Source organism: Orcinus orca, chromosome 5 (genome assembly GCF_937001465.1).
Source record: "Orcinus orca chromosome 5, mOrcOrc1.1, whole genome shotgun sequence".
Taxonomy (NCBI): domain Eukaryota; kingdom Metazoa; phylum Chordata; class Mammalia; order Artiodactyla; family Delphinidae; genus Orcinus; species Orcinus orca.
Genome location: NC_064563.1, coordinates 94,040,209 through 94,053,427, shown reverse-complemented (window position 1 = coordinate 94,053,427; position 13,219 = coordinate 94,040,209). Strand labels below are relative to the sequence as shown.

Here is a 13,219-nt window from a genome sequence, read left to right as displayed (position 1 = left end):
TAATCAGATTTATATTTAGCAATATACAAGAGTTAGATCTTGTTTGGACTAGAAAGGACCAATGAGTTTTGTCTAGCCTTTTCATTCTATTCATAAGGAGAACAGAACCTTTTCTTTCACATGTAAATTCCTAAAAACTTTAAAACTTTAAAGCAGTACTAGCCAATAGAACTTTCCATAGTGATGAAAATATTCTATATGTGCACTGCCAATATGGTAACCACTAGCCACGTGGCTGTTAAACACTCAAAATGTGCCCCAAACAAGGTCAAATTCAGTCAAAACTGAATTTAAAAATTATTTGATTTTAATTAATGTCAATTTAAATTCAGGTCGCCACCTGTAGTGTAGTAGTGGCTGTTGTATTTACTGGACAGTAGAGCTCAGTTTAATGACTACTGCTGGCACTTAAGGGGTGGTCTGGTTAACCTAGCAACATCATTCCCAAGAGATAACCTAGTCTAGTGTGAAGAACCAGGGTCGCTGCCAGTCCTCATGGGTCCTTAATGTAAATTAGGAAACGGCATCTTCTTAGGTAGATGCAGCTCTGAAAGCACAGGCTTGGTTAATGGCAGCCTCAGGCAGACACCTTTGGGCAGTGAATGAGGAGCAATAATACATAGCGACCCTAAGAAGGACACAGGCTTTGGAATCTGGGAAACTTGGCTTCAAATTGCTACCCTTCCTCTTATTTAATATATATTTATTGAGCGCCTGTTCTAAGCAATAGTGTTAACTGAAGTAAAAGAGATGGAGACAAAGCCTTTGTCCAAAGGAGCTAAAAGGAGTAAGAGGATATGTAAAACAAACATGTACAAAAATTACTAAATAAAATTGCTGACTGCACTGAGAACGAAAACAGATTGACATGATGAGGAATGTTTGGTTCTTTCTCATCGTCCCCAAAGGCCTTGGGGAAGGGCCTTCAAACAGTGGGAATAGCAGCTACAAACGTCCTAAGGCCTGAATGATGACAGCTTGTATAAGGGGCAGCAAGGAGGCCAGGGTGACTGGAGGGGAGTAAATGACAGAGGCAGCTGTGGAAGGTAAGGTCACAAAAGGAGGCCGGAGCCAAGAAAGGGGGCCTTGTATGCCAGTTGGAAGCCACTGGGAAGTCAGCCAGAGAGATCTTCTAAACTATAAATCTAGTCATTTCACAACCTGCTAAACTTCCTTCACAGTATACTACCAGCTGTATGACCTTGGATGAGTTGTCTTCTCAAAGCCTTGGTTACTTCATGTAAAAAAATATAATTCTACCAGTTTCATATGACTTATATATGAAGGTTTATATGGCATGAGAGAAGCGTCTAGCATGATGTCTGATGCACAAATCATGACAGTAATTTGAAAATGTACATATGATATAGAAAATAAGGAGAGTGGAAGGAATAAAATAAAACATTTAAAAACTGAAGTCTGAAGAGTTGCAGTGAGATTATATGCAAGTGAAGTCTTTTGGGGTCTTAGTAAGAAAGAGGCCTTGAATATGAACTAAGAACAGACTTGAATACCAGGGCTCAAAAATCCATCTCTCATCTTAGTCACTATGCTTTAACATTAAAGAACCACTTTCACTGTGGTCACCTGCGAGCAACATTATATATTCTCTTGGGAAGAAATGACTAATAATGACTAATATTTATAATATATTGACAATTTGAAAATAATATTGAGCTAATCCAGCCCCATTCATTTTATCCTGCTCTTTTATTTAATTCCACTTCTTTGTGCAATTCAGAATCAAAGACCCATAAAGAACTTTGCCGACTTTCTGTTCTAGCAATAATGCAAAATGAAAATGCATACTTTGTTTGCTCTAAATCTGACAAACTAGAGAAGTGATCTAAATTACTGAGGATGTTCCTTCAGTGATCAGAGTCCTCCCTGGCACGTATAAGATCCAACACATCTTTTTCCATAACTTCTAGGGCACTTTCCCCCCTTCTTTTATATGAGAAGATATTCAGGCTGACCTAGCAAGCACTATTTTTTTTTTTAACATACAGTCAAGCTCCTGGTGAGAAACAATAGATGCATGACTTTGGTCTCTTCTGCCAATTGCCATTTCAGGTCTTGAATCTGCAGAGTGAAGGTAATATTTTCCCTGGAAAGTTGGTTTATCAGAGCTTCCTTTTCTTCTAGCCTTTTTAGGAACTCACCTACAAAAAGATTTCACAAAATAAGTTAATCATGGTCTTCTTATCTACTGCCTCTCCCACTTAACTTGTTGGCTTAAGAGCAACTAATATGATCCACATATTTTTGATATTTATAAAGAGTCAAGGGTCCAGTTATCAGCAAACCATGGCAATGATCCTTTCCAGAACTCTCGAGAGTGAGCTACCATTTATTGAGAATCTTCCATAGAGCAAGTACTTTATATATATTACCTAGTTTAATTCTCATAGCTACTTGATAACATAGGTATTATGTTACCCATTTTTCAGAAGGGAAAATATGGTAACTGACTTAAACGTGATTGAGACACAAACCTGGTTACCAGCTATGCAATGGACGTAGATTCAAGTTAAGCTCTTAATCCTGAGGAACGCATTCTTTCTTCTGTGCCATGCTCCCTTGTGTACTATATGTGGCTCTACACATTTCTGACCACATGATCTTTAGATAATTACAACTTCTTTGCCTCATTTGTAAATTGAGGATGGCGATAAAATATTGTTAATGAAAATTAAATGAGTGTGAATGTACTTTGTAGACTGACTTGCTAAATAACTATTAGAAAGCGTCATTAAATGGTACAGAATGTGACCAAGAGAAGGGTAAATTTTATTTCACTCTAGTCTACTTTCCCAGCTTAGCTTACTTCATTAATGATAGGTGAGAAATGCCTTGGTTATTAGAAATGGTATTAAAGCAGAGCCAATCCTGATCAAAGGCAGTTAATTCTATTATGCAATTAGTGCAATAATAAAAGCCTCAAATATTTATGATTCCCACCCCTCTTGCTACAAACAAGTTCTAAAACTCTCAACATTATAAGAGTGTTTGGGTTAAAACAGCAATTCCCAAACTTTTGGGTCTCAGGAACACTTTATACGCTTAAAAAATTTTGAGGACCCCACAGAGATTTTGTTTACATGAGTTTTATATTAACAGTGTATTCGAAATTAAAAGAGGAATTTAAGGTATGTATTTACTCATTTTAACATAATAAAAATCTTAATGACATGTTAACAGAAGCAACGATTTTTAGAGGGAAAACTATGTTCCAAAACAAACAAAAAATTAGAAAAATAAGCTTATTTTATATTTTTTTAAATCTCTGGCTTAATAAAAGTCAGCTGGTTGAAGAATCCAACTGTTCTGGTTGAAGCATATGAAGAAATCCAGCCTCTCACAGATAAGTAATTAGAAAAGGGAGATGTGTTTTCATAGTCTTTTCAGATAATTGTGACTATTGTTTGATACTGTACCAAAACTCAACAAATAGAAGTTTCTTAAGGGTTAATGGTATAATCCCTATAAATGAATTTTTTATTCTGTTACATTAAAATTCATGCATCTGTCTTAAACTTTGAATGGATCTTTTACCTACACATGATTTTGCAACATCAAGCAGTGGTGATTTGAAAAGTATACGTTTACTGAATTATGCAGATTTTCCAAATGTTAACACATTTCATCACAGAATATTAAAAAAAATCATATCTGTTAACATCACCACTTATCTCATAAGAAAAGCCTTTAAGGTTCAGCTCAAGATGGGGGAGTTAGAAGATCCTGAGTTCATCTCCTCCCATGGACACACCAAAACTACAACTACGTATAGAAAAACTGTCTCTGAGAACAGCCTAAAGACTAGCAGAACAGATTTTCTACAACTAAGGCTATAAAGAAAAGGCCATGTGGGGAATGGGTAAGAGGGCAGAGATGTGGTCTAATCAGAGCTCATACCCCCGATAAGGCAACTAATAAGTGGGAGGGATATCACAACTGTGGAGGTCCCCACTGGGGAGTGAGGGGTCCAAGCCCCACATCATGCTCCCCAGCCCAGGGTTCTTGCACCGGGAAGACAAGCCTTCGTAATGTCTGGCTTTGAAAACCAGTGGGGCTCAGGGCCGGGAGGGCCAGAGGACTGCGGGAAACTGCAGACAATGCTTGTGTACAAACTCACTTGCTCCTGGTCCCAATAGAGAGGCAACAGCTTGAAAAACACCTGAGTCATACAAGAAGGAAATTCATTGGCTAATATTGGGACATATTTTGGAGGGGCAGGGATCTGGCAGAACTTTCTCCAGTGGCAGAAGCACTTGTGCACACCTTTTTATTTTTATTTTTTTAACTCTTCTGCCACCTAGCTGGCTGGTCCAGGACTGGTGGGCACCATTTCTGTTACTTTCAGTCAATCTAGCTAACACAGTGTACCCTGCCCCAACATTCCCTTGAGGACCCACCTTGGAAGGCCCCTCAAAAGCCACTCCATGTCCACTCCATCGGGCAGGTGGCACGAGCTGGCACTGGTGCCCCTCCAAAGTGGCTCTTACCCCATCCAACCTGGTGAGCCACCTTGGCCAGCATCAGCACCCCCTCCAAGAAGCTCCCACTTGGGGGTCACCCCAAGTGACCCACAGCACACCTACAGCAGTCACAACCAAGCTATGCAGCCAGCCAGGCCTGGGGCCAGCCCCCTCCACCAGTGTGCCCACAGCAATTGTGGCCCAACCACAATAAGAGGGTGCATGAAGCCCAAACAGGGGAAACCCCAGGAAAAACTGGCTCTGGTGACCATGGGGAATTGTGCCACACATAAGGCCACTCTCTCAAGACTAGGATATGGAGCTGATCTACCTAATACATAGAAACAAACACAAAGAGTTAGGCAAAGCGAGGAGACAAAGGAATACTTTCCAAATGAAAGAACAAGACAAAACTCCAGAAAAAGAACTAAACAAAATGGAGATAAGCAATTTATCAGAAAAGAATTCAAAGTAATACTCACAAAGATGCTTACCAAACTTAAGAGAAGAAGGGGTGAACTCAGTGAGAACTTCAACAAAAATATAGACAATATAAAAAAGAACCAATCAGAACTGAAGATTATAATGACTGAAATGAGAACACATTAAGGGAATCAACAGCAGATTAAAAGATCCCAGAGAACAGATCAGCAATCTGGAAGATGAGGTATTGGAAATCACCCGATCATAACAGCAAAAAAGAAATCTCTCTTTTTAAGAGAGATTAGTTTAAGGGACCTCTGGGACAACATCAGGCATACTAACATTTGTGCTATAGAGGTCCCAGAAGGAGGGGAGAGAGAGAGAGAGAAAGACATAGAGAGAGACAGAGAACATATAGAGGGAAAATACCTCAACATAATAAAGACCATCTATGACAAAAGCACAGCTAACATAATACTCAATGGTGAAAACTCAATGGTGAAGATGGCTCAAAGATCAGGAACAAAACAAGGATATTCGTTTTTGCCACTTTTATTCTACACAGTACTGGAAGTCCTAGACATAGCAATCAGAAAAGAAAAAGAGATAAAGACATCTAAATTGGAAAGAAAGAAATAAAACTGTCACTATTTGCAGATGATATGATACTATACATAGAAAACCCTAAAGACTCCATCAAAAAACTATTAGAACTAAAAAACGAATTCAATAAATTTGCAGGATACAAAACCAATATACAGAATCAGTTACATTTCTGTACACTAATAACAAACTATCAGAAAGAGAAATGAAGAAGACAATTCCATTTACAATTGCATCAAAATGAATAAAATACCTAGGATTAAATTTGTTTGTTTGTTTTGTGGTACTCAGGCCTCTCACTGTTGTGGTCTCTCCTGTTGCAGAGCACAGGCTCCAGACGTGCAGGCTCAGTGACCATGGCTCACAGGCCTAGCCGCTCCATGGTATGTGGGATCTTCCCTGACCAGGGCACGAACCTGTGTCCCCTGCATCGGCAGGTGGACTCTCAACCACTGCGCCACCAGGGAAGCCCCCTAGGATTAAATTTAACCAAGAAGGTGAAAGACCTGTACTTGGAAAACTATAAGACACTGATGAAAGAAACTGAAGATACAAGTAAATGGAAAGATATTCTATGTTCATAGATTGGAAGAATTAGTATTGCTAAAATATTCCTACCCAAAGCAATCTACAGATTCAATGCAACCCCTATCCAAATACATTTTTGGCATTTTTCACAAAACTAGAACAAATAACCCTAAAATTTGTGTAGAACCACAGAAGACCCAGAATAGCCAAAGTAATCATGAGAAAGAACAAAGCTGGAGGTATCATACTCCTTGATTTCAAACTATGCTACAAAGCTACAGTAATCAAAACTTTATGATACTAGTACAAAACTAGACACATAGTTCGATGGAACAGAATAGAGAGCCCAGAAATAAACCCACACTTACATGGGCGGTTAATTTACAACTAAGGAGCCAAGAACATACAGTGGGGAAAAGACAGTCTTCAATAAATGGTGCTGGGAAAACTGGAAGTTAAATGAAAGGAATCAAAATGGACTATTTTCTCACACCATGCACAAAAATAAATTCAAAATGACTTAAAGACTTAAATGTAAGACTTGAAACTATAAAACTCCTAGAAGAAAACATAGACTATATACTTTTTGACACTGGTCTCAGCAATATGCTTTTGGGTCTCTTTCCTCAGGCAAGGGAAACAAAAGTAAAAATAAACTAATGGGACCTAATCAAACTAAAAAGCTTTGGCACAGCAAAGGAAACCATCACAAAATGAAAAGACAACCTACTGAATGGGAGAAGATATTTGCAAATGATATATACAATAAAGGGTTAATATCTAAAATATACAAAGAATTCACACAACTCAATATCAACAAAACAAAAAATCTGATTTAAAAATGGGCAGAGGGGGCTTCCCTGGTGGCGCAGCGGTTGAGAGTCCGCCTGCCGATGCAGGGGACACGGGTTCGTGCCCCGGTTCGGGAAGATCCCACATGCCGCGGGGCGGCTAGGCCCGTGAGCCATGGCCGCTGAGCCTGCGCGTCCAGAGCCTGTGCTCCACAACGGGAGAGGCCACAACAGTGAGAAGCTCGTGTACCGCAAAAAAATAAAAATAAAAAAATAAAATAAAAATAAAAATGGGCAGAGGACCTGAATAAACATTTCCCCCCCCCAGGGAAGACATTCAAATGGCCAACAGACACATGAGAAGATGCTCAACATCACTAATCATCAGGAAAATGCAAATCAAAAGCACAATGAGATATCATTTCACACCTGTCAGAATGGATACATCAAAAAGACAACAAATAACAAGTGTTGGTGAGAATGTGGAGAAAAGGGAGCCCTCATGCACTGTTGATGGGACTGTAAATTGGAACAACCACTATGGAAACAGTATGGTGGTTCCTTAAAAACTTTAAAAAATTTTAAAACCTTATACAATCTATCAGTTCCACTTCTGGATACTTACTGGAAGAAAATAAAAACACTAATTTGAAAAGATATGTGCACCCCTATATCCATAGCATCATTATTTATAATAGCCAAGATATGGAAGCAACCTAAGTTGTCTTTCAATAGATAAATAATGAAGATGCAGTGTGTGTGTGTGTGTATGCAATAGAATATTACTCAGCCATAAAAAATAGTGAAATTATGTCATTTGCAATAACATGGATGAGCCTAGAGGGTATTATGCTAAATAAAATAAGTCAGACAAACAAAGACAAATACCTTATTATTTCACTAATACATGGAATCTAAAAAAAAAAAGGAACAAACACAACAATACAGAAACAGACTCATAGATACAGAGAACAAAGTGGTGGTTGCCAGAGGGGAAGGTGGTGGGAGGGTTAAGTGAAACAGGTGAAGGGGATTAAGAGGTACAAACTTCTTATTTTAGTTATAAAATAGGTAAGTCATGGGGACATGATGGACAGTATAGGGAATACAGTCAACGGTACTGAAATAACTTTGTATGATGACAGATGGTTACTAGACTTATTGTGGTGAGCAATTTGAAATATAAATAAATGTTGAATCACTATGTTATATACCTGAAACTAATATCATATTTCATGTCAACTATATTTCAATAAAAAAGAAAGAAAAAAGAAAAGTCTTCAAGAATTGATAGCCATCAAGCTTATGATGGTACCTAACTGTTTTCCGAAATCTAATTTTACCTAAAAGCTCCACTTTTATTATTGGCAACAAATATTGTCAGCTGTTTCCCTTGTAGTGACAGGCTCATTTTGTTCATTTTTGAGAAAATATCTGCAATATCTAAGTCTGAATAAGCATAGTTTGTCAAATGTTCTTTCAAGTAAATATGATTCTTCCTGAAAAGATTGCTAGTTCAACTCAGAACTTGCACAATCACACATCCTACTTCAGTATGAAATGGAAGTGCTTTATGCATACTTTTTGTTTTGTCACACAGAATATTAAAAAGATATATACTCGGGGTTGAGATGTAGTATAATTAATTTTTACTTTTTCATTAAAGACATTCTTAAGTAAAACTGACTTTTTTTATTTTAAACTGTTGAGTATGGACCAGCAAATACAATGATTATAACTGCAGTGTGGTGCTACTGCCTCAGCTTGTGATAAAGCTCCAGCAGTTTTAATCGTCATTGCTTTTGCACCATCAATAACAGCAGCAAAAGAATTTAAAAAGCAAACAGAATCTTAGTATTAGAATGAAATAGTTCTAACCTCTTACTTAGTTCCCCTAAAAGAGTCTTGACAATTGCTGGGGTTGCATAGACCAAAACTGAGAAGCTCTGGGTGATACATCATATTTAAAAGTTTTCTGGGGAAATGCCAATCCATTAGGGCAGCAGTCCCCAACCTTTTTTTGCACCAGGGACTGGTTTTGTGGAAGACGATTTTTCCACAGACGGGGTCGTGGGGGATGGTTCAGGTGATAATGCAAGCAATGGGAAGCGATGGGGAGCGGCAGATGAAGCTTCGCTCTCTCGCCCACCACTCACCTCCTGCTGTGCGGCCTGGTTCCTAATAGGTTGTGGACTGCAGCCCAGGGATTAGGAACCCCTGCATTAGGGGGTGAAGACAAACATATCACATATTTTATAGAACTAGGACCCACTTAACATGGCTTAATTGTTCACATTTACTATTGGTCTCCTTTGAAAGCAGAGTATAATCAGTGGCCAGGACAGGCCATGAAAAAGAAACTTTGGTGATAGTAGCAAAAAAAGCAGCAAAAAATCTGGAGCATAGACCTAGTGAGAGGAGGGGAGGTTTGGATAGGTATATACCTAAAATTTAATTTGTACAAAAGCCAAAAGGTAAAGCTAAGAATAAAGGAGGAAATAAAAGGTCCTGCATCCTAAGCAGAATTATCATCTCAGGTCCACTTTCATTTCACTCACCCACCAATTTCCTCATCAAAAAAGTGAGTAGAAAATTAATGCCAATAGGTGGAGAGGTAGGCAATGCCTATGAAAAAACTTGTATACAATACTACCTTCAGAGCTGGACAAAAAGGTATACTCCAGCTTAGTCTCTGAACTGAACAGTCCCCACGCAGACTATATCCTAAATGGCACAGAAGATCAAACTGGGGGTTTTGTAATGAGGCCAAGTGTGATATACCCTGTCACCAGCATAAGAGTCCTACTTAGTGTCCCTGCTAGAATCCAAAACTCTTTCCTCTTCTAGATTTCCAGGTTTGTTATTTTGCCAGTTCATTTTAATTTAGCTTTGACTCTAGATTAACATCTAGAAACAGAGGTGTCCATAGGCAGAAGGATAAACGGTTTTCACTCTCGTTTTAAAGTGAGTGCCTCTGGGCATCAAAAACACATTGTTTATTTTCATTGACCTAGGAATTCTATCTTTGGGAATATATTACTAAAAATAATTCTAATTACAGACAAACAGCTAGTCACATGCTGTTCATAGCAGACAAGCAAGTTACAGGACAAGATGAAGTAACCATTGTCCATCTACTTGATGGATTCGAAGCACTCTTGTAAGTGATTGAGTATGCAAGATACAAAAAAGCTCATGACAAACTGAAATTGAAAAACCTCAAATAGATTGCCACCATGTAAAATATAGGAAAAAGATCTAACTAACAATAGCGGTTGACAGTTAAGAATAAGCCAACGGAACATTGTTCTACTTTCAATTGATCAAATGTTTGTGGATCTCCAATAAGTGGCAGGCATGGTCTAGATGACTGACAAAAATCAGTGATCAAAACAAAGACCCCTGCCCTTGTGTAGGGTACATTCTGGCAGGTGGAGACATGACAAACTTATTTATTATGTCAAGCATGTAGCTTCTTTGAAGGTATTAAATGCTATGAAAATAGAAGCACATGGAGAAAACTGGTTGAGAGCACTCAAATGTCACCTTCCCAACAAGGCCAATCCTGACTCCTCCCAGATCTATTTGATTAACCCTCATCTTTAAGTCTTTGCTGAAATAGTCAGGACAAGGGGAAATAGTCAGGGCAAGACTCTAGGGTGGGAGTGTGCATGGTATGTTCAAAACACAGCAAAGAGGTCAAAGTGACCAAGGCAGAATGAGAGAAGAGAAAGTAGAAGAGGTCAGAGAGATAATGGGGCCCAAGCATCTGACCCTTGTAGGCCATTGTACAGACTATGGCTTTTTTTTTTTTTTTTTTTTTTAGTACGTGGGCCTCTCACTGTTGTGGCCTCTCCTGTTGTGGAGCACAGGCTCTGGACGAGCAGGCTCAGCGGCCATGGCTTACGGGCCTAGCCGCTCTGTGGCATGTGGGATCTTCCCAAACCGGGGCACGAACCTGTGTCCCCTACATTGGCAGGTGGCCTCTCAACCACTGCGCCACCAGGGAAGCCCCAGACTATGGCTTTTACTGACTGTAAAAAAGGGGTGTGGGTTCATACTACCCAAGGCAATCTACAGATTCAATGTGATCCCTATCAAATTACCAGTGGCATTTTTCACAGAACTAGAACAAAAAAATTTTTAATTTGTATGGAAACACAAAAGACCCTGAATAGCCAAAACAATCTTGAGAAAGGAGGACACGGCTGTAGGAATCATGCTCCTTGACTTCAGACTATACTACAAAGCTACAGTAATCAAAACAGTATGGTACTGGCACAAAAACATACATATGGATCAATGAAACAGGATAGAAAGCCCAGAAAAAAACCCACACAATACGGTCAATTAATCTATGACAAAGAAGGCAAGAATATACAATGGAGAAAAGACAGTCTCTTCAAGAAGTGGTGCTGGGAAAACTGGGCAGCTGCATGTAAAAGAATGAAATTAGAACATTCTCTAACACCATACACAAAAATAAACTCAAAATCGATTAAAGACTTAAATGTAATACTGGATACTATAAAACTCCTAGAGGAAAACATAGGCAGAACACACTGTGACATAAATCACATAAGTATCTTTTTGCATCTGTCTCCTAGGGTAAAGGAAATAAAAACAAAAATAAATTAATGGGACTTAATTAAACTTAAAAGCTTTTGCACAGCAAAGGAATCCAGAAACAGAGGAAAAAGACAACTCTCAGAATGGGAGAAAATATTTGCAAGCAATGCAGCCCACAAGGTATTAATTTCCAAAATATACAAACAGCTCATACAGCTTAATATCAGAAAAACCAACAACCCAATCAAAAAGTGGGCAGAAGACCTAAATAGACATTTCTCCAAAGAAGACATACAGATGGCCAACAGGCACATGAAAAGATGCTCAGCTTCACAAATTATTAGAGAAATGCAAATCAAATCTACAATGAGGTATCACCTCACACCAGTCAGAACTGTCATCATCAAAAAGTCGACAAACAATTAATGCTGGAGAGGATATGCAGAAAAGGGAACCCTCCTACACTGTTGGTGGAAATGTTAACTGGTGCAGCCACTATGGAGAACAGTATGGAGGTGTCTGAAAAACTAAAAAAAGAATTACCATATGATCCACAATCCCACTCCTGGCCATATATCTAGAGGAAACCAATGTTCATAGCAGCACTATTTACAATAGCCAAGACATGGAAACAACCTAAATGTCAATCCACAACTGAATGGGTAAAGAAGCTATGATGTGTATGTGTATATATATATGTGTGTGTATACATATATACACATACACACACACAATGGAATATTACTCGGCCATAAAAAAGAATGAAATAATGTCATTTGAAGCAACATGGATGGACCTAGAGATTATCATATTAAGTGAAGTAAGTCAGAAAGAGAAAGACAAATATCATATGATATCACTTATATGTGGAATTTTAAAAAATGATACAAATGAACTTATTTACAAAACAAATAGTAGACTCACAGACATAGAAAACAAACTTATGGTTACCAAAGGGGATAGCAGGGATGGGGGAGGGACATAAATTAGGAGTTTGGGATTAACATACACACACTACTATATATAAAATAGGTAAACAAGGACCTACTGTATAGCACAGGGAACTATACTCAGTATTTTGTAATATCCTACCATGCAAAAGAATCTGAAAAAGAATACATATATATGTATAACTGAATCACTTTGCTGTACACTTGAAAGCAACACAACATTGTAAATTACCTATACTTCAATTTAAAAAATAAATTTAAATAAATTTAGATATAGAAAAGAGGTGTGGGTTCATTACTGAAAATTAGGAAAAATACCTATTTCAATGAGGTAGATGTGATGAAGAGGCATGTTTGTAGACTGTGTGGACAGCCCCTACCATCCTTTGATCTTGAAAGCTGCTCCAGTCAACTGCATGTTGCATTTTCCCTTCAAGGAGGAGACCTGGGCGGGGACTCCCAAGGTGGTACAGAGGTGATCTTTCCCAGACAAGAGCGTGTCTGTGGACAAGGTAACATCAAGGGCCTCATTGTCCCCTAGAATTTTTAAGTGCCCACCTAGGCTCAATAACTGTTTCACCATTTCAGTGGTCTCTCTACCAGTCTATGGGATTGAGACTCGTAAGTGAAGCATCACTGAAAGTTTACTTACCATTTTCACTCTGTAGTGTTGTTTTCTGTGCTGTCAGATCATTTGCCAACTGAGTCACTTCATCTGGTTCTGCATTTTCTTCATTCAAGTGCTCTCATACAGACTACAGAGCTTCTCAGCATTACCCTATGAGTTGAGAAGGAAAGATTGGACATGGTTTATAGAGACCATGCTGAATTAGCTGCATAAGGAAGGAGGGGAGGGGTGGTTCCTGGGACCCTT

General features: G+C 38.6%; 1 protein-coding gene across 1 annotated transcript in view; it reads right to left on the bottom strand.

The window, feature by feature from the left end:
- The window catches only part of MYH15 (myosin heavy chain 15), a 164,827-nt gene that overhangs the window by 36,283 nt on the left and 115,325 nt on the right, over nt 1-13,219 (bottom strand). The window contains 3 exon segments of the mRNA XM_049709855.1: nt 2,044-2,162; nt 12,998-13,093; nt 13,096-13,123. Of these exon segments, the coding sequence (XP_049565812.1) occupies nt 2,044-2,162; nt 12,998-13,093; nt 13,096-13,123 (243 nt within the window).